Source organism: Mustelus asterias, chromosome 15 (assembly GCF_964213995.1).
Source record: "Mustelus asterias chromosome 15, sMusAst1.hap1.1, whole genome shotgun sequence".
Lineage (NCBI taxonomy): Eukaryota > Metazoa > Chordata > Chondrichthyes > Carcharhiniformes > Triakidae > Mustelus > Mustelus asterias.
The window spans coordinates 11,506,827-11,528,948 of record NC_135815.1 but is presented as its reverse complement, the minus strand read 5'-3'; the positions used below and the strand labels follow the sequence as shown (position 1 = coordinate 11,528,948).

The window sequence follows — 22,122 nt, the reverse complement described above, 5'->3', positions numbered from 1 at the left end:
CCATACTGTAATGTCCTATATTAGGGGTGTGGGTTTTGGCACAAAAGGAAAATATGTCGTTTGCACACAGATTCAAATTACCATGCAACACGTTTTACTGAAGATGCTCACTGTTCCACACAGAATACAAAACAAAGTAATACAGCAGCTTGCAATACCCTAATGACATCAAAACATGTGATCAGCTCCTAAAGCAACCTGCAACTCAAATATATAACATCCCTCCACCTATACTTAAGAGTCAGAGGTTTACAGCATGGAAACAGACCCTTCAGCCCAACTTGTCCATGCTGCCCTTTTTTTTAAAACCCGTAAGTTAGTTGCAAGTGCCCGCATTTGGTCCATATCCCTCCATACCCATGTACGATGTGGTCATGACTATGTTTATACATAGGATCAATAATACTCTAGACACAGAACTATGCTTCATTATACACAGTCAATAAGAAAGTTGATCAAGTGGGCGTCGATCCCTCTCTGGTTGTATACGATGTTCTGGAATTTGACTGTCCTTGACCCGAGAAGTATGATTTCAAACTTCTGACCCCTTCTCTTGGAATTAATTCTGTATCATTCTCACTTGGTATAGTAGCGAAGACACAATCATCAGGCAACTCAGATTCAACTAAGTCTTCCATAGCAGTATTCACAATATTAGGGACTAAAAGAGTTGGTACTTCTGGCGATGAGGATAAGAAATCATTTCGAGAAGACAACAACTGGTCAGCATGGCGTCACTGAACTAGTTCATCTTCTATTTGAACTGTGTAAGAAATTGGACCAGCTTTTGCTAAAACTATGACGAATACCCATTTCTCACTCGTGGCATAATTACACGCCAACACTCGATCACCTCGTTGAAATGAACATTGTTCCGCCCTCACTTCTAATCTAGCAATTTGAGATTGTTGACACTCTATTTTAATCTCTGAAGACAATAACAAATCAAACATAGTTCTCAGCTTTCTCTCTAAAAGTAGTAATGCAGGTGAACTTTGGGTAGTCGCACGAGTAGTGTTTCTATAAGATGCCAAAAAGCTATTCACACAACGTGATAACAAACCTTGCTCATTTGAAGTTTTTAAAGAATGTTTCAAGGATTGTACGGATCTTTCAGCTATTTCATTGGTTGATGGATAATATGGTCCAGATTTTACACGCTGAACACCATTTACTTTGAGATCATCCTCAAACTCTCGTAAACGATGAACCATTATTGCTAACAACCTGTTCCAGTTCACCAAATCTTGCAAAACTTTTGTCAATATATTTTTTTAATGGTTTGTTCAGATGTAATAGACCTCATGATAACAACTCTGGCCACCTTGAGTGTGCATTCATTATGACTAAGAATGTGTAACCCTCAAACAAACCAGCAAAATCTACATGCAACCGTTGCCATGACATTTTAGGCCACTCTCAAAGGTGTAAAGGAGACAACAGTGGTGTAATTTTTAATTTGTGTACAAGATTGACACTCTCCCACATTTTCTTCAATCTGAGCATCCAGACCTGGCCACCAAAAATAATTACGTGCTAATTCCTTCATCCAGACTATACCAGGATGCCGTTCATGTAGTTGTTCAAGAACTCTTCCACACAGACTGGAGGGATGATCACTCTGATTCCCCACAATGGACTCCCAATTTGGATGTCAACTCAAGCTTTCTTGACACACATGGTTGCAAATCAGGATGTGGATGATGTTGAAAAAAAAAGTTCCAGCTATTGTTCTTTTCACTACCATATCGATCACCTTCCCCATCATGGGACATTTTTGGTATGTCACATGCAAATGACCTTCTAGCGAAAAAGAATGGATATTAGAAAAACTATTTGGTATCTGCCCAATAGGTAAAGGTAAACATGATAATGCATAAGCATGGCAGTTTGATTGACAATACTTTATATCATAAGAATATGCAGATAAGATCACCGACCATCCTTGCAATCGGCTGGCAGCTAACAACGGTATGCCTTTACCTGGTTCAAAAATAGTTAAGGGTCAATGATCAGTCAATAACATGAAATGACAACCATATAAATAATGATGAAACTTTTGTACACCAAAAATTATATTCAATGCTTCTTTTTCAAGCTGAACATAGTTAGATTAGCACTAATCAGCAAAATCTATTGGTCATTCCATGAGGTGAAGCATCATAAGCAATAATGGCAGCTTCGGATTAAAATGAACCAATACTTCAGGCTTCCGCAAAACATCTTTGACATACTTGTATGCTTTCTCACATTCCGTTGTCTAGTCCCGTGACTGTTACGCACAGTAAATTATGCAATGGCTTCAATAATTAGATACTTCAAGGTATAAATTGGCCTTAATAATTTACTAATCCTAGAAAAGACCTCAAATGTGTTACATAGTGCTTCTAAACCAGCATCCATCTTTTTAGGTGCTTTATGTAGGCCTTTACCGTCAATAACGTGACTCAAATACTGGACTGACATCAATACAAATAATAATGTTGAGGTGGGGAGGGCTATAAACAAGCAAATAATGGATGTGTGCAAAAACGGAACGGCAATAATCATGGGGGGCTTCAACCTGCATATTGATTGGCTGACTCAAGTTGGAAGGGGTGGGATGGAGGAAGAGTTCTTAGAATGCTGTCGGGATAGTTACCTTGAACAGTATGTTACAGAACCGACGAGGGAATGAGTTATCTTAGATCTGGTAATGTGTAACGAGGTAGGTAGAATTAAGGATGTTCTCGTGAAGGACCCTCTTGGGTCAAGTGATCACAATATGGTCAAATTTCTGATACAAATGGAAGAGGAGAAAGTCGGGCCCCATACCAGTGTCCTCTGTTTGAACAGAGGGAAGTACGATAGGATGAGGGCTGAATTGGCTAAGGTGGACTGGGAGAGCAGACTGGTAGGTAGGACAGCTGAGGAACAATGGAGGACTTTTAAAGGAGATCCTTTTCAGTACTCAGCAACAATATATTCCGGTGATAAAGAAGGACTGTAAGAAAAGGGATAACCAGCCGGGAATAACAAAGGAAATTAAGGAGAGTATTAAATTAAAGGCCGATGCGTACAGAGTGGCCAAAAATAGTGGAGAATCAGAAGATTGGGAAAACTTTAAGAAACAACAAAGAACGACTAAGAAAGCGATGAAGAAAAGAAAGATAGGTTAAGAAGCTAGGCTAGCTCTAAATATAAAAAATGATAGTAAAAGCTTTTACAAACATATAAAAAGGAATAGAGTGGCAAGAGTGAATGTTGGATCCTTGGAGGACGAGAAGGGGGATTTAATAGTGGGAAATGAGGAAATGGCTGAAACTTTAAATAAGTTTTTTGTGTCGGTCTTCACGGTGGAAGACACAAATAGTTTACCGAATATTAACGATAGAGGGTTGGCAGGAGGTGTACTCAATACAATTAATGTTACCAGGGAGGCAGTGCTTGGTAGACTAACAGGACTGAAGGTGGACAAGTCCCCGGGCCCGGTTGGAATGCATCCCAGGGTACTGAAAGAAATGTCAGAGGTAATAGCGGATGCGTTAGTGGTTATTTATCAAAATTCGTTGGATTCTGGGGTAGTGCCGGCAGATTGGAAAACGGCTAATGTTACGCCGCTGTTTAAAAAAGGAAATAGACAAAAGGCGGGTAACTACAGGCCGGTTAGCTTAATGTCTGTAGTTGGGAAAATGCTGGAATCCATCATTAAAGAAGAAATAGCAGGCCATCTGGATAAGAATGGTTCCATTAAGCAGATGCAGCATGGATTCATGAGGGGAAAGTCGTGCTTGACGAACTTGTTGGATTTTTATGAAGATGTGACTAGTGCGGTTGATGGAGGGGAACCGGTGGATGCGGTGTTTTTGGATTTCCAAAAGGCGTTTGATAAGATGCCTCACAAAAGGTTGCTGAAGAAGATTGGGTCACACGGAGTTGGGGGTAGGGTGTTAGCGTGGATTGGGGATTGGCTATCCGACAGGAGGCAGAGAGTCAGAATAAATGGGTGCTTTTCTGGTTGGCAGATGGTAACTAGTGGCATGCCGCAGGGATCGGTACTGGGGCCTCAACTATTTACCATTTATATAGACGATCTGGAGGAGGGGACTGAGTGTAGGGTACCAAAGTTTGCAGACGACACAAAGATAAGTGGAAAAGTGAATCGTGTGGAGGGCGTAGAAGGTCTGCAGAGAGATTTGGACAGGCTGAATGAGCGGGCGAGGATCTGGCAGATGGAGTATAACGTTGACAAATGCGAGGTTATTCACTTTGGAAGAAATAATAGCAAATTGGATTATCTAAATGGAAAAAAATACAACATGCTACTGTGCAAAGGGACCTGGGGATCCTTGTGCATGAGACGCAAAAACCCAGTCTGCAGGTGCAACAGGTGATCAAAAAGGCAAATGGGATGTTGGCCTATATCGCAAGGGGGATAGAATATAAAAGCAGAGATGTCTTGCTGCATCTGTACAGGGCATTGGTGAGGCCGCAGCTGGAATACTGTGTGCAGTATTGGTCCCCTTATTTGCGGAAGGATATATTGGCCTTGGAGGGAGTGCAGAGAAGGTTCACCAGGTTGATACCAGAGATGAGGGGTTCTGATGAGGAGGAGAGACTGAGCAGCTTGGGTTTGTACTCGTTGGAATTTAGAAGGCTGAGGGGGGATCTTATAGAGACCTATAAGATAATGAAGGGGCTGGATAGGGTAGAGGTGGAGAGATTCTTTCCACTTAGAAAGGAAGCTAGAACGAGAGGGCACAGCCTCAAAATAAAGGGGGGTCAGTTTAGGACAGAGTTGAGGAGGAACTTCTTCTCTCAGAGGGTGGTGAATCTCTGGAATTCTCTGCCCACTGAAGTGGTGGAGGCTACCTCGTTGAATATGTTTAAATCACGGATAGATGGATTCTTGATCGGTAAGGGAATTAGGGGTTATAGGGATCAGACGGGTAAGTGGAACTGATCCACTTCAGATCAGCCATGATCTTATTGAATGGCAGGGCAGGCTCGAGGGGCTAGATGGCCTACTCCTGCTCCTATTTCTTATGTTCTTATGTACATCGGGAAAAATCTCACTTTTCTTTACTGATACGCAGACCATGTGCTTGAAGACGTTCCATTGTTGCTTCACTCATTCAAGTACTCTTGTTCACTGGACCCTTTAATTAGAATGTCCAGGTAACAATGTAGAGACACCACTTAAAATCTGATCCATGAATCTTTGGAATCAGGCTGGTGTGGATGTTATTTCAAAAGGTAATCTTTTATAGTGTAAAAGAACTTTATGAGTAACAATGGTAAGTGGTTGTAATTCAGCAGTTATACATGCATCTGTAAATATGGCTGGGTGAAAGATAAATCTTGCTGAATTTCTCCCACCTGATAACCCAGCAAACAAATCTTCAATTAAAGCAAGCAGATTATGATGAGCACACACCGGATTTATGGTCGTTTTAAAATCATCACAAATACGAAACGAACCATCTGGTTTCATGACAGGTATGATGGGGAAAGCCCAGCAACACATTGTAACTGGCTCTAACAGACCAGTTTTAACAAATGATGCTAATTCTTCTTCGACCTTGGGACGAATTCCAAATGGCACCGAGATGTTTTGGTTGACGATTGGGCTTCATCTTGAGTTTCACTTGAACTCCCTTCATTGAGCCAAGTGTCTCTTAAAATACATCTTGTATTTGTCCAGATGATACTATAGGTCTGTTTTGGCCTCGACCAATCTGTTGATAGCACTCCAGTTAAGCTTCATCTTCTCCAACCAAATCTCTCAAACAGAGCTGAAAAATCACCACGCATCGTGTGGAGAGGCAAATCTACTGTTTGTCCATTCAACTACAAGTTGACCATAATATAACCTTTTAACGGGACAACCTCTTCTGTGTATGTTCTTAAAATCACATCAGCTAGTTGTAAAGAAAGAAGCTTCAGCTTTTGTTGGCATGTTGTCTCAAGAATTAAAGTTACAGCACCACCAGTATCCACCTCCATCCTAAAATGCTGTCCACATAAGTTCGTAATCACCCAGCATCGATAAGACCCACCTTATATGGATAAGACATCCGGTTCTTCACCATATTTCAGGACAGTCTCTTCTTCACAGTTGAAATTCTTTTCTCCCATGTTGCAAATTATTTTTGTGGAATGCAACTTGTTCTTCTTCTTGATGGTACCAAAATTTTTCTTCTGAATATTCTTCCCAGGGGTACCTGGTCTAGCCCAACAAGCTTTTGCAATGTGACCCTTTTTGCCACAATACTTGCATTGACTATTCTTGATCCAGCAATCGCTCGCCCATTTTGGCACATCTGTCACGTTTGTTGCTGCTTTGACTTATGGATATTTCCCAACTTGTGGATCTTCATTCCTGCATGGCCGGTGCAGACATGATGGGGCCAAGGGGCCTCTTTGTGCTGTAAAATTCTACAACTGTAAGAGTAGTAAGCCTGAGGATTTTTTCAAAATGTTAGCAAAAGATAATCAAGAAATTGATGGAATGAGAAAATACAATGGATGTAAACTAGCAAATATAAAAACAAATTGTGACCACATTTACATGTATGGAAAAAGACTGGGATTAGTGAAGTATAGGTGGATCCCATAGAGGCTGGGACAGGAGAGAATAATAATGGAAAATAAGGAAATGACAGAGTTTAATAAATGGTGTGGGTCTGTCTTCACAGTAGAGAACACATGCTCAAAATCGTGGAGAAATCCTGGGGCGAGTCAGTGAGGAAGTTAAAGCTATTAATAATGAAAAAGCAATGCAACCAAATGTTGACGAATCCCCTGGACTTGATGGCCGATAACCATGTATTTCAGGTGGAAGCAGAGATAGAGGATGCATTCATTTGATTTCTAGAACTCCCTTGACTCTAGAATAGTCCCCTGAATTCCAAGGTAGGAAATGTAACGCTGCTGTTCAAGAAATGAGGGAGAGAGAAAACAGGGAACTGGAGATAAGCCAGTTAATATGACATCAGCAGTAAGAGTCAAAATACCAGAATCTATCAAGGCTTTGATTGACAGGCCATCTGGAACATATTTGCTGGGACCTTTCCTGCTCCAGTTTAACATACAGACATGCCCTGTTCAAGTAGTTAAATTTGCACACAACATGGGGGGGGGGGCATGGGATTAGAATTTGGGGGGGGGGGGCGCATGGGATTAGAATTAGAATATCTAATCAAGAAAACTTGTCAAAAGGGTATAGCTGGACTCATTAGAGGTAAATAATATACATGTGAAGTTTTACATATATTGAAAGAGGAGGATAGGATGTAAATGTAACTTCCACAGGATAGTATTTGGGAATGTTTAATTCAGGGTGTTACGGTCTCAAGTCAAATCTGCAGCAATTGACAGGTGGTCTTGCCCAGTATACACCGTGCAATTCTGTTCACTGCATCATAAAAATACTATGCAGGCTCTCGGTTTGATGCAGAGCAAAGCAGGGAGGTTGAACGTTAGTGTCACAGGGATGACCACACCTCTTTTGCCTCAAAATGACAGGTGGCTTTAATAAAATTAAGTAATCTCAAAATAGGACTTCCAGATATTGAGGGGGGGACAACAGTCTGGCACATATTATCCCATCTATCTCTTTTACCTCAAATGCCAGCTTGCTGCAGAGTCAGGTGGTCACGGGTTCAAACCCATATAGTTACCTTAAGAACAAGTTAATCATAAATCTTTACTCTTGGCAGCTCCAATTTGCATGTCTGATCTAACACACCCTTGGCTTCAGAAACTCTGTGCTCTAACAGCGATTCCAAGTTGGCATTCATACTGGGGAAAATGGCTTCAAGCCAAGAACTTCCGGATGCTTCGTAATTATAATGCTTGCTGCAGCATGCACCAGCACATACGCAATAATGTGTGTCGGTAAAAGGCAAATCAGCAAGCTCGCCTTTAGAAAGTTTGCAAGTGAAATATCAAAACAATAATTATTGTTGCATCTCAAGCTTAACTGCCTTATTTTCTTCAGTACATCAAATAAATATTTGGGTGTAACTAAAATACACTCTTCCTTGTGTCAGAATTAATTCAATAGGTGCTTTGTATGGATCTTGGGGCACTTATTCACAGGTCCCTGAAGGTGAATAGGTAGTTAAGGCATGGGATGAAGCAACTGAGCTCTAAGGAGACAGGATAGGCTTGGATTGTTTTCTTTAGAGCAGAGGAGGCTGAGGGGGACAAGATTATGAGGGATATAGAACATAGCGCAGTACAGGCCCTTCGGCCCTCGATGTTGCGCCGACCAGTGGAACCAATCTAAAGCTCCTCTATCTACACTATTGTAGATAGTGGACAGGGTGTGCAGGGAGCAGCGGTTCCCCTTGGTTGAGGGGTCCAACACAAGGGGGGCATAATTTTAGGGTATGGGGCAGGAGATTCAGAGGGGATTTGAGAAAAAGATTTTTCACTCAGAGGGTAGTGAGAATCTGGAATGCACTGCCTTTTTTAAAGTTTATTTATTAGTGTCACAAGTAGGTTTACGTTACATTACCGCAATGAAAATCCCCTAGTCGCCACATTCTGGCATCTGTACAGGTATACTGAAGGAGAATTTAGCATGACCAATGTACATAGCCAGCACGTCTTTCGGACTGTGGGAGGAAACCGGAGAACCAGAGGAAACCCACACAGATATGGGGAGAACGGCAGGCTTCGCACAGTCACGCAGGCCGCGAATTGAACCGGGGTTCTTGGCGCTGAGGGGCGGTAGTGTTAACCACTGGGAAGGAGGTAAAGGCTGGAAAACATATAACCTTTAAAAAGCACTTGGATATCATAACATTCAACTCCACATTTGGCTCCAAGGCCTACAACTGCTTTGATCCTGCTCAAGGAATGTTTTAGAAATTGAATTAATTGTTATACAAAAGCAAATTGTTGTTGAAATGTCAGTCTACTTTTTGCACCATTCCTGGGGTGAGGCCACCAACTAAGCCAAGATGACACTTGTATTGGAAAACAAGAGAAAAGGGGCTTGCAAATGTACCAGTTTCAAATTGATGACAAAGCAATCCAGGAGAGCTGTGTGCTTGTGTCATGCAGAGCTACATAAAAACAGGGTAAATTACCAAGTATAAATAGTCAAAAATTATATTGCCAGTTATTTTCCAAAACCTAAAAGAATGCACTGTTTTCTAGCTCTTCAACTGGAGACAAGCCACGTTTCAGTCCGCAAGATTCTCATGTGGAACAAAAAGACTGCAAGGGATTTATTTTGGTTACACAAGACTTTGAAATTCATTTTGCAAACCCAGCTGTGTCTAAATTGCTAGTGTTATGCAGTGTAGCAACTTCAAGTTTAAAATTCTAATGCTGTAATAATTACAAGGCAAAGTAGAAGTTTAGAAAAAGTAAAAGTATATAATTGTACAATTGCAGAAAACAATTCTTGCTCTGTGATGCCAAATGGGAGACCACCAAGGAGGGAAGAGCAACCCAAATTGACTATATACTATGTCACAAAAATGGTTAGGTTTAGTCCATGGTGGTTTAATTATTTTCTGACTATCGTGTACATGGGATTAAATTCAGATACATGTATTTTTCTGGCTGCAGATTATAGTCTGGGATGCAAAATGGTCACTTAAAATGCACTGTTCCCAAGTAAGATCTTTGATACTTTTCACTTGGGTGACTTAATGTGTCAGCTTGGTATGTCAATCAGCTGAGAAATGCTGATAGTGTGGGCAAACAAGCTAATGCAGTTAAAAGTAGAACAGTATTTAATTAAAAACAGAAAATAATGGAAACACTGAGTAGGTCAGGTGATGGAGACCAGAGGGAAGTGTTAGCATCTTAGGTTAGGTGATGTTTAATCAGAATTGCTCCTTGTTACTCCATGGAGTGCTTGACGCAAAGAATACAGATGTATTTGAGGAAAAATCAAACACACAAATAAGAGAGCAAGTGATTAAGGGATATGTTGCTGGGTTAGGTGAAGGAAAAGGCACATCAACAGCATCAATACTGCCACGAGTCAAAATTATCCGTTTACATTTTAAAAATTAATTCGTGGGACATGGGCATCGCTGGCTGGCCAGCATTTATTGCCCATCCCTAGTTGCCCTTGAGAAGATGCTGATGAGCCGCCTTCTTGAATCGCTGGAGTCCATGCGCTGTGGGTTGACCCACAATGCCATTAGGGAGGGAATTCCAGGATTTTGACCCAGTGACTGCGAAAGGATGGCGATATATTTCCAAGTCAGAACAATGAGTGGCTTGAAGGGGAACTCGCAGGTGGTGGTGTTTCCATGCATCTGCTGCCCTTGTCCTTCTAGATGAAAGTGGTCGTGGGTTTGGAAGGTGCTGTCTAAAGATCTTTGGTGAATTGCTGTAGTGCATCTTGTAGATAGTACACACGGCTGCTACTGAGCGTCAGTGGTGGAGGGAGTGGATGTTTGCAGATGTGGTGCTAATCAAGCGGGCTGCTTTGTCCTGGATGGTGTCAAGCTTCCTGAGTGTTGTTGGAACTGCACCCATCCGTGCAAGTGGGGAGTATTCCATCACACTCCTGACTTGTGCCTTGTAGATGGTGGATAGGCTTTGGGGAGTCATGTGGTGAGTTACTCGCCACAGTATTACTAGCCTCTGACCTGTTCTTGTTAATGTGGTGAGTCCATTGAGTTTCTGGTCAATGGTAACCCCGAGGATGTTGACAGTGGGAGATTCAGTGACGGTAACACCATTGAATGTGGTGCTAAGAGTGTTTCTTATTGGTGATGGTCATTGCCTGGCATTTGTGTGGTGCAAATGTTACTTGTCAGCCTAAACCTGGATATTGTTCAAATCTTGTTGCATTTGAACACGGACTGCGTCAGTACCTGAGGAGTCATGAATGGTGCTGAACATTGTGCAACCATCCGTGAACATCCCCACTTCTGACTTCATGACGGAGGAAAGGTCATTGATGAAGCAGCTGAAGACGGCTGGGCCTAGGACAGTACCCTGAGGGACACCTGCAGAGATGTCCTGGAGCTGAGATGACTGTCCCTCCACAACCATAACCATCTTCCTATGTACCAGGTATGATTCCAACCAATGGAGAGTTTGCTCCCTGATACCCACCGATTCCAGTTTTGCTAGGGCTCCTTGATGTCACACTCGGTCGAATGTAGTCTTGATGTCAAGTGTTGTCACTCTCACCTCACCTCTGGAATCCAGCTCTTTCGTCCATGTTTGAATCAAGGCAGTAATGAGGTCAGGAGCTGAGTGACCCTGGCAAAACCCAAACTGGGCGTCACTGAACAGGTTATTGCTGAGCAAGTGCTGCTTGGTAGCACTGTTGATGACCCCTTCCATCATTTACTGATGAACGAGTCAACCGTTATGGAAAAGAATTATGGTAGTCACTGGGCCTTAAGCAGCGAAAGCACTTCATCACTGATCACGAGCGTATCCTAAACATTCCCAAATACAAGGAGGGTTGGGGAAGTCTTAAAAAAGGATGCTGGTGATTTACATGACTCTTATGATGTAAACCATTACTGGAGTCAGTAAGCTGGAATTACATGTTTATAAATTTTGAACAGTGAACCCAATGATATGTTGTAAGTTCTATACAAGATCTGAAACTTTAACCTTATTTTACTCTCTATATAGACCCTGTCTGACCTGCTAACTGCTTCCAGTGTTTTCATTTTATGTTTCAGGTTTCCAGCTTTTTGCTTCACCGTTTGTAATTCCTGTTCTGGGATATCTTCCAAGAGTTTTGAAATTATATAATTGCTGAATTGCAGCCAAGGAGCACTAGGGATAACCAAAGTACAAAACCACTTAAAGATTGAGCAAGCCTATGATTCAAGGATCATGTTTTTGTTTAGTGTTTGCGTGCGAGAACTGATTGCAGTTTTAACATTTAGGGGAGTAACTTTTTAATGACTATAAATTAAACAACTGTATGATTACCGTTCATTTACCTGCTTAATGGTCAATTAATCTGCTTTGGTTCATAGCCTAAGCCACAGTGTTTGTTCTTCTGCCTTTTTGAAGTTGAAGACGTGGTAGCACATATATGAAAGAGTAAACCAAAATCCTGTGCAAGGGCTCTCTGCCCAAATCCCAAGTTAAACTAAATATGGTCACATATGGTCTGGACTATACAAAACTAGATCCACACAAGAGTTTGGACAGTAATGCTGAATCCAAGGAGAGTACCTAGTGTAAATCATCACAAAAAATGAAATTAATCCACAAAGATAAACCTAACAAAATTACAGTTTAATTCAGCTTGGAACCATTTCTAAATATTTCCGAACAAAATGCATTGGTTTTGGTGAAAACTTTCCAACTAATCAGCCACTAAACTTTTCCTGCTGACTGCATACTACCCTGCCCACTAATATTAAACATCACTGTTTAGCCAAGGCTCTGCCCAACTTTGAGCAGCATCTCCCAAACCTGTGATCTCCATTGCCTAGAAGGACAAGGGCAGCAGAAGCATGTGAACACTATCATCTCCACGGCCCACACCATATCGACTTGGACAAATAATCACTGTTCCTTCATCGGTGCCAGTTTAAAAATTTGTAACACTCTGGAGTATTATGCGCAATTTTGGTTTCATTACCCAAGAAAGGATATACTTGCCAAAGAGGGAGTGCAGCAAAGGTTCACCAGACTGATCCCTGGGATGGCAGGTTTGTCGTACGAGGGGAAATTGGGTCGACTGGTTCCGTATTCAATGGAGCTTAGAAGGATGAGAGGGGATTAATTGAAACAAAAAAAATTCTGACAAGTTTGGATAGACTGGATGGATGCAGGGATGATGTTTCCAGTGGGTGGGGATCGTGATCTCAGGACACAGGGTAGGACACCATTTAGGACTGAGATGAGGAGAACATTCTTCACTCAGGAGAGTGGTGATCCTGTGGAATTTTCTAGCACAGAAGGCTGTGGAGACCAAGTCACTTAATGTATTTAAGAAATAAATTTCTAGAGACTAAAGACAGCAGGATTAAGGAAAATCCCAAGGCTTTTTATACATATATAAAGAGCAAGAGGGTAACCAGGGAGAGGGTTGGCCCATTCAAGGACAGGGGAGGGAATCTATGCGTGGAGCCAGAGGAAATGGGCGAGGTATTAAATGAATTCTTTGTGTCAGTATTCACCAAAGAGAAGGGCCTGGTGGATGATGAGTCTGGGAAAGGATGCGTAGATAGTTTGAGTCATGTTGAGATCAAAAAGGAGGTGGTATTGAGAAACATTAAGCTAGACAAGTCCCCAGGGCCTGATGGATATACTTCAGAATACTGAGAGGAGCAAGGGAGGAAATTGCTGGGGCCTTGAGATAAATTTTTGTATCCTCACTGGCTACAGGGGAGGTACAGTAAGAAGTCTCACAACACCAGGTTAAAGTCCAACAGGTTTATTTGGTAGCAAATACCATAAGCTTTCGGAGGGGAGGTCCCAGAGGATTGGAGAATAGCCAATGTTGTTCCTTTGTTTAAGAAGGTTAGTGAGAATAATCCAGGTAATTACAGGCCCGTGAGCATTACATCAGTGATAGGGAAATTATTGGAGAGGATTCTTCGAGACAGGATTTATTCCCACTTGGAAATAAGTGCATTTTGGAAGGTCCAATACAGATAGGAAATATACAGTAAATGGCAGAACCCTTAAGAGTATTGATAGGCAAAGGGATCTGGGTGTACAGGTACACAGGTCACAAAGTGGCAATGTAGGTAGAGAAGGTGCATGATCGGTGCAGGCTTGGACGGCCGAAGGGCCTGTTCCTGTGCTGTAATTTCTTTGTTCTTTGTAAAGGCATCAAGTGGTATGCGTAGAGAGCGGGAACATGGCGTTGAGATAGAGGATCAGCTATGATGAATGGCGGAGCAGGCACGATGGGCCGAATGGCCTACTTCTGCTCCTATTTTCTTTCCAATCTTTCCAAGGTGGCGTCGGAGCGTGGCAACTTCTTGCAAGCTGTACCCAGCATACTCTTTAATTCTATCTTTTACTCTCGTTCTATGCTTCTAATACTTTATTCTAACACTTTTAAATTCTATGACAAAAACACTACATTCTGCCCTCTCTCCTTTCCTATATATGGTATGCTTTATCTGTGTAGCGAGCAAGAAACAATATTTTTCCACTGTATACTAATACATGTGACAATAATAAATCAAACCAAAATTTTGTTTCAGTGCAATGAGGAATGGGCAACAAATGCCAGTCTTGCCAGCCACACCTATACTATGAAAAGTAACTTTGATTTAAATACATCCTGTGGAAAAGGATGTAACAAGTTTTGCATGTCCATTTCATTTTTCTATTTTTTAATGTTGGATCTTTAGAGTTCAGTGCAATCTCAGCAGGTTGTTAAGAGCTTTTATGGTTGTTCAGTTATGTGGAAACTGGACAGAAAGAAATGTTTGAAGTTTAGCCAGCATGTGGCTTCCTATGACCTTTTGCCCCCGGACTTACAAAATATGTATTTTTAAAAAGTGGTTTATGAAAGCCCTTCATAGTTGAAATGCCGGTATTTTGGCAAACTGACAATATTTAAAATATGCCACAAAATTGAGAACTTAAGAAAAGTTATCTATACCACTTCAAAGCACTTCATAAAATAACTGGAGCTATTTTTTCAAATCTTTCATCGACACCGATTATTCTGGCATCTGGATTGAGGCTTATTTGAAAGCCTTATAATGATTACACCAAAGAAAATCTTGAATAGTGCGGCACAGAAAAAGACTTATGATTACTAAAAGCATGAGGTTCACAAAGGTAGGAGTTCATCCTTGTTTTGTTACAAGAACTACTTCAACTGCTTCATGACATAAAACAGGGGAGCACAGGATGCCAAGAAACTGCATTAACTTAAAATGAAAATAATTTAAATTCTTGTCTTTCCTATTTCCATGCAAAACAGCATGTTGCTCAAAGGCTGCCAAGGATTGTGACAGAATGGGAGAGATATTATTCAGATAAGAAGCTCTCACATATTTCCTATCCTTCCTGTCCCGTTTGGCTCACGTGCAACTCCTTTAACGAGATACGGATAAACATGAGCACAGGTAAAGACATAATCTGCTTTGCAAAATCTGGGAGGTCAGTTCAGGCTTGTGACAACAAAATCAAGAAAAATATCTATTGTGACATCTCAAATTCATCACCTTCCTTCTGCAAACTTCAGGCTTTTAAAACCCAGGTTTTAGGCTGTCAATCAAAATCTTCATCTATTTTAATCTTGATGATGCTTGGTGTAATGAACCATAACTATTTATCTTGGTTTTGGGGGAAAAAATGCAACCGCTTTGCTTTTGCTTTGAAAGTTGCAAGGCAAATAAAGTAGTTAAAGTCACATTAAGAATAGACAAACATCTAATCTTCCCTGTGCCCTTTCCTAAAAGCGCTGACATGTCTATCTTTTACCAATTAATCAAAAAAATATATAAAACTGGGTATGACACCAAGACCTGACACCCATGTGCTCTACTTTGAAATCAGTGCTGTTTGGAACATCCAAAACAAGAATGTGATTGCATGGGAGGGAGCGCAGGGAAGATTTACCAGGATGTTGCCTGGGATGGAGCACCTGAGCCATGAAGAAAGGTTGGATAAGCTTGGTTTGTTTTCTTTCAAGCAGAGAAGGTGAGGGGGGACCTGATTTGAGCTGCACAAGATTATGAGGAGCACGGGAAGCAGCTGTTCCTCTTAGTTGAATGGTCAATAATGAGGGGGCATAATGTTAAGATGAGGGGCAGGAGGTTTAGAGGGGATTTGAGGAGAATGTTTTTCATCCAGAGGGTGGGTGAGAGTCTGCATTGCACTGCTTGGGAGGGTAACAAGAAGCAAGAAACCTCACAACTTTAAAAAATACGTGGATGAGCACTTGAAATGTCATAACATTCAAGACTATAGGCCAAGTGCTGGAAAGTGGGATTAGTGTAGATTTAGTGTAGTTTTGTCAGTGCAGACTTGATGGGCTGAAGGGCCTCTTCTGTACTGTACAACTCTATCCCTCTTTTCAATAGACTGCTGGCACCTCTGGAGTAGTTAATCAACTTTTATCCAGCAGCATAATAATTTCTTGTTTATATAGTACAACAATTTTACATGAAAAATCTCGCACAGGTACGACATGTAGGATTTTTTTAAAAAAGGACGAAACTATTATCAAAAATAAAACATGACAATATGATAGGTCCCGACCAGGAAGTATTTGCACTCTCTCATCTGAGCAAATTTTTCCAAAGATAACAAGGTCATTTTGCAACAATAGTTTCTCAGCAAGAATGAACAAATCCTCAAAAACCTACTTGCACTGGTAGTTAGGAGTCTTACAATACTTCCCAATTACTGCAACACCTGAATTAGGAGTAGGCCAGTTGGTTCTTCAAGCCTGCTTCGCCTTTCAACGAGATCATGGCTGATCTGATTGTAACCACCCCCCCCCCCCCCCCCCCACTTTACATTTCCCGTCTACCTCCAAAAACCTTCCACTCCCTTAATCAAAAATCTATCTCACTCTGCCTTAAAAAGATTCAAAGATTCTGTTCCATTGCTTTTTGAGAAAGAGTGTTCCAGACACAGCCGCCATTTGGTCTAAAATCTAACAGGCATATTACTTAGATTTTTTTTTAATTCATTGGGCAAAGCCAATTTCCAGCTCCAGAAAGATTTGAAAGCTGTGGGACATCCCATAAGTAAACTTACTACAGTTCTACCAACACTTTTTTAATTAAGCAAACGTTTTCCATATTCCATTGTTATCTGCATATCCGTTCTGAGCACAGCACATACTATTCTCTCAGCCAAGTAGGTGACCTCCTTGTTGGCAGTAGCCAAAGCTATTCTTCAACCAACCTCCAGGAAATACACAAGCACGGAAAACTCATCCATTATTTTCATTCACTCTAAAGGAGCTATTAGCAACACAACAGAGACGGAGTACTCGCTGCACATAAAATTTATTCCCTTTGGCACAGTACGCTGGAATGCCAATGCATTGTTCCACATTGAATAAAATGCTGAGGGGATAAAAAGTGCTTTGCAGCTGAGTGAAAGCAGCACCATCAAGTGCAAAGGATCATCCTTCGTCAGGCCCAACTCTAACGGAGGGTCATCTGGACTCAAAATGTTAGCTTTACTCTCCCTCCACAAATGCTGTCAGAACTGCTGCGATTTTCCAGCATTTTCTGTTTTTGTTTCTAACAGATTGCCCATTTTGCAAATAATATCACTGATGACACGCGATTATGTGACTAAACAATAAGTGAGCAAAAGCAACAATATCAGACATCTGTCTGAACAAATTATTTGACACAAACAAACCCATACTTCAATTGTTTGTAGAATGCATTGAAGGTTTTAATGTTACCAAGGATGTAGTAAAATTTACCGTCTTCAATGCTCAGCACATTCCATATCATCCATAGTGTGGTTACACCTCTGAAATTTGCATTATGCTAATCAACACAACATTAAAACCATTAATGCTGCATTATTTCAATGAGTACATCGAAAGATCCCAGGTTTGATAGCCACCAATGCGGAGTTACAACAACTTTTATTTATATAGCACCTTTAATGTCATAAAACATACAAGATACCTCAGAGGAGCATTAACAAAATTTGACACCAAGCCACAGAAAGCGATGTTAGAGCAGAAAGAGGTCAGTGTAACGTCTCAAATTGTGAGGAGGAAAAGTAGAAAGGTGAAACGTTTTAGGGAGAAAATTCTAGTGCTTTGGCCTTGGCAACCATTGGTGGAGTGATTATAATTGGAGATGCTCAAATGATTAGAATCAACAGAGAGCAGAAACCTTCAAACTTGTGGGGCTGGAGGGGATGGGGAAGGGTTGGGGCCATGGAGGGATTTGAAAAGAAGGATGAGCAGCTTAAAATGGTGTCGTTGTTTAACTGGGAGCTAATGGAGGTCCTTCAGGGCCTATGAGTGAACAGGACCTCACATGGGTTTTAACGCAGGCAGCAAAGGTTTGGATGGCCTTAAGTTTACAGAGAGTAGAATGCAGGAAAGGCAAGCATTGTAATAGTCAAGTAAAGAGGTAACAAAGACAAAGTGAATGAAGGTTTCAGCATCAGATGTGCTGAGGCAGGGGCTGAGTCAGGCAACATTCCAGAAGTCATAATAAGCAGTGTTAGTGATGGTGCGAATATGTGGTTGGAAGCTCATCACAGGATCAAATATGACACCAAGGTTGTCAACAGTCTGGTTGAGCCTCAGATATGGAGAGGGATAGGGTCAGGTGTTAGGGAGTAGAGTTTGTGGCAAGGACCAAATACAATGGATTCAATCTTACCTGTGTCGAGGTGGGGAAAAATTTCTGCTCATCCAGTATTGGAATTTAGAAACAAGTGAGGTCAAGATATGTGGTAGTGCATCAAAGAGCTCCAGTAAAATTGATGCAAATTGCCATCGGGGAAAAACTCTCCACTGGTTGGAGTCATATCTAGCACCAAGGAAGATGATCGTGGTTGTTGGAGGTCAATCATCTCAGTCCTAGTAGTGCCCTAGGCCCAACTATCTTCAGCCACTTCATCAATGACCATTCCTCTATCAAAGTCAGGAGTGGGAATGTACACTGATGAATGCACAATATTCAGCATCATTTATGACTTCTCGGATACTGAAGCAGACTGTGTCTTGGCAAATTATATACGCACTACACAAGTGCCAGTAACGACCATCTTTTGTAAGAGAGAATCTAACCAACTCTCCTTGGCATTACCATTGCTAAACCCTCAGTATCAATATTCTGGGGGACTATCATTCACCGGAAACTGAACTGGACCTGCCAAATAAATATTGTGGCTACAAGTGAAGATCAGAAGCTGGAAAGTCTGAGGCAAGTAACTCGTGTCCTGACTTCTGAAAGCCTATCCACCAAAGCACAAGTCTGGAGTGCGATGAACTATTCTCCAATTGCCTGGATGAGTGCAGCCCCAACAACACGCATGAAGTGCGACACCATCAGGACAAAGCAGTCTGCTTGACTGGCACCCCTTACAATAGCTGAAGCATTCACTTCCTCCACCAACAACTTAGTGGGGAGCAGCGTGTACCATGTACAAGATGCTCTACCACAACTCACCAGTGCTTGTTCAACAGCACCTTCGAAACCTGAGACCTTTACCACTGCAAAGGACAAGGGCAACGCGCATGGGATCACCACAACCTGCAGCTTCACCTCTGTTCACACATCTTGAAACTATTTTGTCATTCCTTTACTGTTGCTGGATCAAAATTAAAATTAACTTATTTTCTAACAGTACTGTAGCTGTACCTGAACCACATGGATAGCAGCAATTTAAGAACTCACCATCACCTTCTCAAGGACAATTAGGAATAGGCAACAAATGTTAGCAATACTGGTGACGCCGACATTCCATGAAAGAACAGTAAACAAACTAGGGGCAATACAAGTATTTTCAGCACCGCGGTGTTAGGAAAGGCAAAATAAACCAGGTTGTGCTGCTCTTAATCAAGTAACCACTGTAGCCAGAGCTCGTGCAGGAACATTACATGCCCCAGGTGAACGTTAAGCTTTGCACCACCCTCCACAATTAACGTTGAAAATAAAACTTTCTACATTCTCATTGTCCCGCACTCGTCTCCACACACACACACACACACACACAATTGAACCCGGGTCCCTGGTGCTGTGAGGCAGCAGTGCTAACCACTATGCCACCATGCCATCCTAGAAATAAGGTATAGCTGTAAGTTGGTTTAATTAAATTTTTCTGGGGAAGGGTAAATAGTTAGATTCATGCTGGACAAACTTGTATGTGTGGGAGCTAGTTAAGTTCCAACCGTACTTCTATTGTGCTTAGAGAGGGCTACAGTGCAAAGAATAAACAAACTAGCAATGGTTGCTTAGCAACTGGGGGCCTTGTAAGATAGAAAAGCCTTTAAGGTTTTAGTTTTAGCTAGATATATTTCAGTTGGAAGGGAGTCAACCTCTCTCAACTCTGCCAGAAGAAAGACTGGACAAGATGGGGACTGCAAAGAGGCAGGCTTCCTAAAGAACCAGTTAGTGTCCAGACAACCAGGGAATTGGGACAGAAATAATGTCTTAGGAGCAACTGAAGTCAAGAGAGCCAAACATCAAAGTATTGTTCAGAAGAATTCAAGGAAGAGTAACCTAATTATTCCGAGTTAGAAAGACAATTGCAGTAACCAGATTTAAAGCGGAAAAGCAGACTTCAGAAGTAAATCAAAAGTTTGATGCCATTTTAATACAGTCTAGGAATTAAGAGTGAACAGCTTCAACAGCAGTCAAGACAAATAAATCCTAATTGAGGTGGTGTAAAACCTGGACTAGATTCACTGTTAAAATTAGAGCAGACACTTTTAAACAGTGTCATTTGGAAGACCTGGGCTGCAATTCAGAGTGAAAACTAAGAGAAAGCATTAAAACATTTTTTGGGGGGTGGAGTTTGGAAACTCTCATGTGACAATCACCTGGTGGGGATTCTGAGAGAAATCCATAGATACTAGCTTGGGTTCAAAACGGAGTGTGTGTATTTGACCACAGTCATCTTGGGTATGCCAATGAGACCATAGTGGTTTAAGATGTACTTTGTAATCTATATTAATCTTAAACTTGGAGTGTTATTGTTAAGGTAAGGGGGTAGTAAAAGAGTATTGCATCATAATCCAATTTTTAATTATTTAGTAATTATTCTTTCCTTGTTAAAACTAATTAGCAGCCCTATGACTCTGTTCCTCCACGTTTTGTTAAAAAAAAGTTAGTTTTTTGAGCCAGGGTTCCATTCTGTGATCTTCCCATCCAGTTACAATGTCATAACATTTTACAGCATGTAAACAGGCCCTTCGGCCCCACTTGTCCATGTCAACTGGGTTCATGACTGGAGACGCACAAAGAAAAATCCAGAATGCTAATATTGGTGTCACTGTCTAAATTACAGAAGGCCGAGTAAATTAAGTTGGGAGAAAGAAAAAGATAGAAAAGAGAAAGGCCGAGGTAAAAAAAAAATCTGAGCTATTTTGCTGTTGACAATGTGACTTCCAAATGCAATAGCCAATTAAAACAAAACTCAAATGAAATTAACTCGTGCTGGTTCTGTAAATTACAATGTACTTGCCTCGGATATAGCTGAAGAAAAATGGTTGCAATTTTTGTGCATTAAATGATACGCATTTCCCTTGTATTCCTTTCCAAGCTCCTCTACAATGCGCTCCACGTCATCCTCTGTAAAATCGGTGCTACCCATCACAATTGCTTCCCTATGGAACACAAATAGGTTAAGTGAACTCAGACAGGAAAGTAATGAATGTTGATCTTGTACAACAAATCCTATGACACTGAATTCCATTTATTTCATAAATTCTTATTTTACTGAACTATCTTAAGTTCCACAGATGGTTCTGAAGTTATCAGAAATATCCCTTTCCCCGTACCAGTCAAACTTTCTTGGATTTGGAAGTGGCCATGGTAGAAAGTGAACTATTCATATGTAAAAGTGGGCTTATCCACAATTCATTCTAGCCAAACATGTACATATAACTTCACCAACCATTGTGCAGAGTGGTTTTAAATGTTAAATACAGATAAGTTACCCCGAGTCTTAAATATTACACATTATCTAACATACCACAGAATCTGCACCGGATCTCCAAACAAGCAACATGACTTGGTGCCATTCCCCTGCCTTTTCCCCATAACCCCTACACATTGTTTCCAATCAAGTAAGCATCTAATGCCCTCTTGAATGCCTCGAATGAACTTGCCTCCACCACCCTTCCAGGCAGTGCATCCCAGACCCCAACCACTCGGTGTGGAAAAGTTTTTTCTTGCATTATATTTGCTTCTTTTGAAAATCACTTTAAATCTGTGCCCTCTCATTCTTCATCCTTTTAGGAGGGGGAACAGTTTCTCCCCCTCTACTTTATCCAGTCCCCTTGTGATTATGAACATCTCTCTCAAATCTCCTCTGAGTCTTCTTCTCTCGTGGAGAACAGTCACAACCTCTTCAATCTATCCTCATTCCTGAAATCATTCTAGTGAACCCTGAAGTTTTGCATTCCTGAAATCATTCTAGTGAACTTCTTCTGCACGCTCTCCAATGTGTACACATCCTTCTTACAGTCTGGCGTCCAAAACTGTACACAATGCT

General features: G+C 41.3%; 1 protein-coding gene across 1 annotated transcript in view; it reads right to left on the bottom strand.

Annotated features, from left to right (window-relative positions):
* LOC144504330 (deubiquitinase DESI2) overlaps nucleotides 1-22,122 on the bottom strand; it is a 67,021-nt gene that overhangs the window by 4,434 nt on the left and 40,465 nt on the right. The window contains exon 4 of the mRNA XM_078229493.1: nucleotides 21,091-21,232. Coding sequence (XP_078085619.1) covers nucleotides 21,091-21,232 — 142 coding nt within the window. The remainder of the gene's footprint in view (nucleotides 1-21,090; nucleotides 21,233-22,122) is intronic.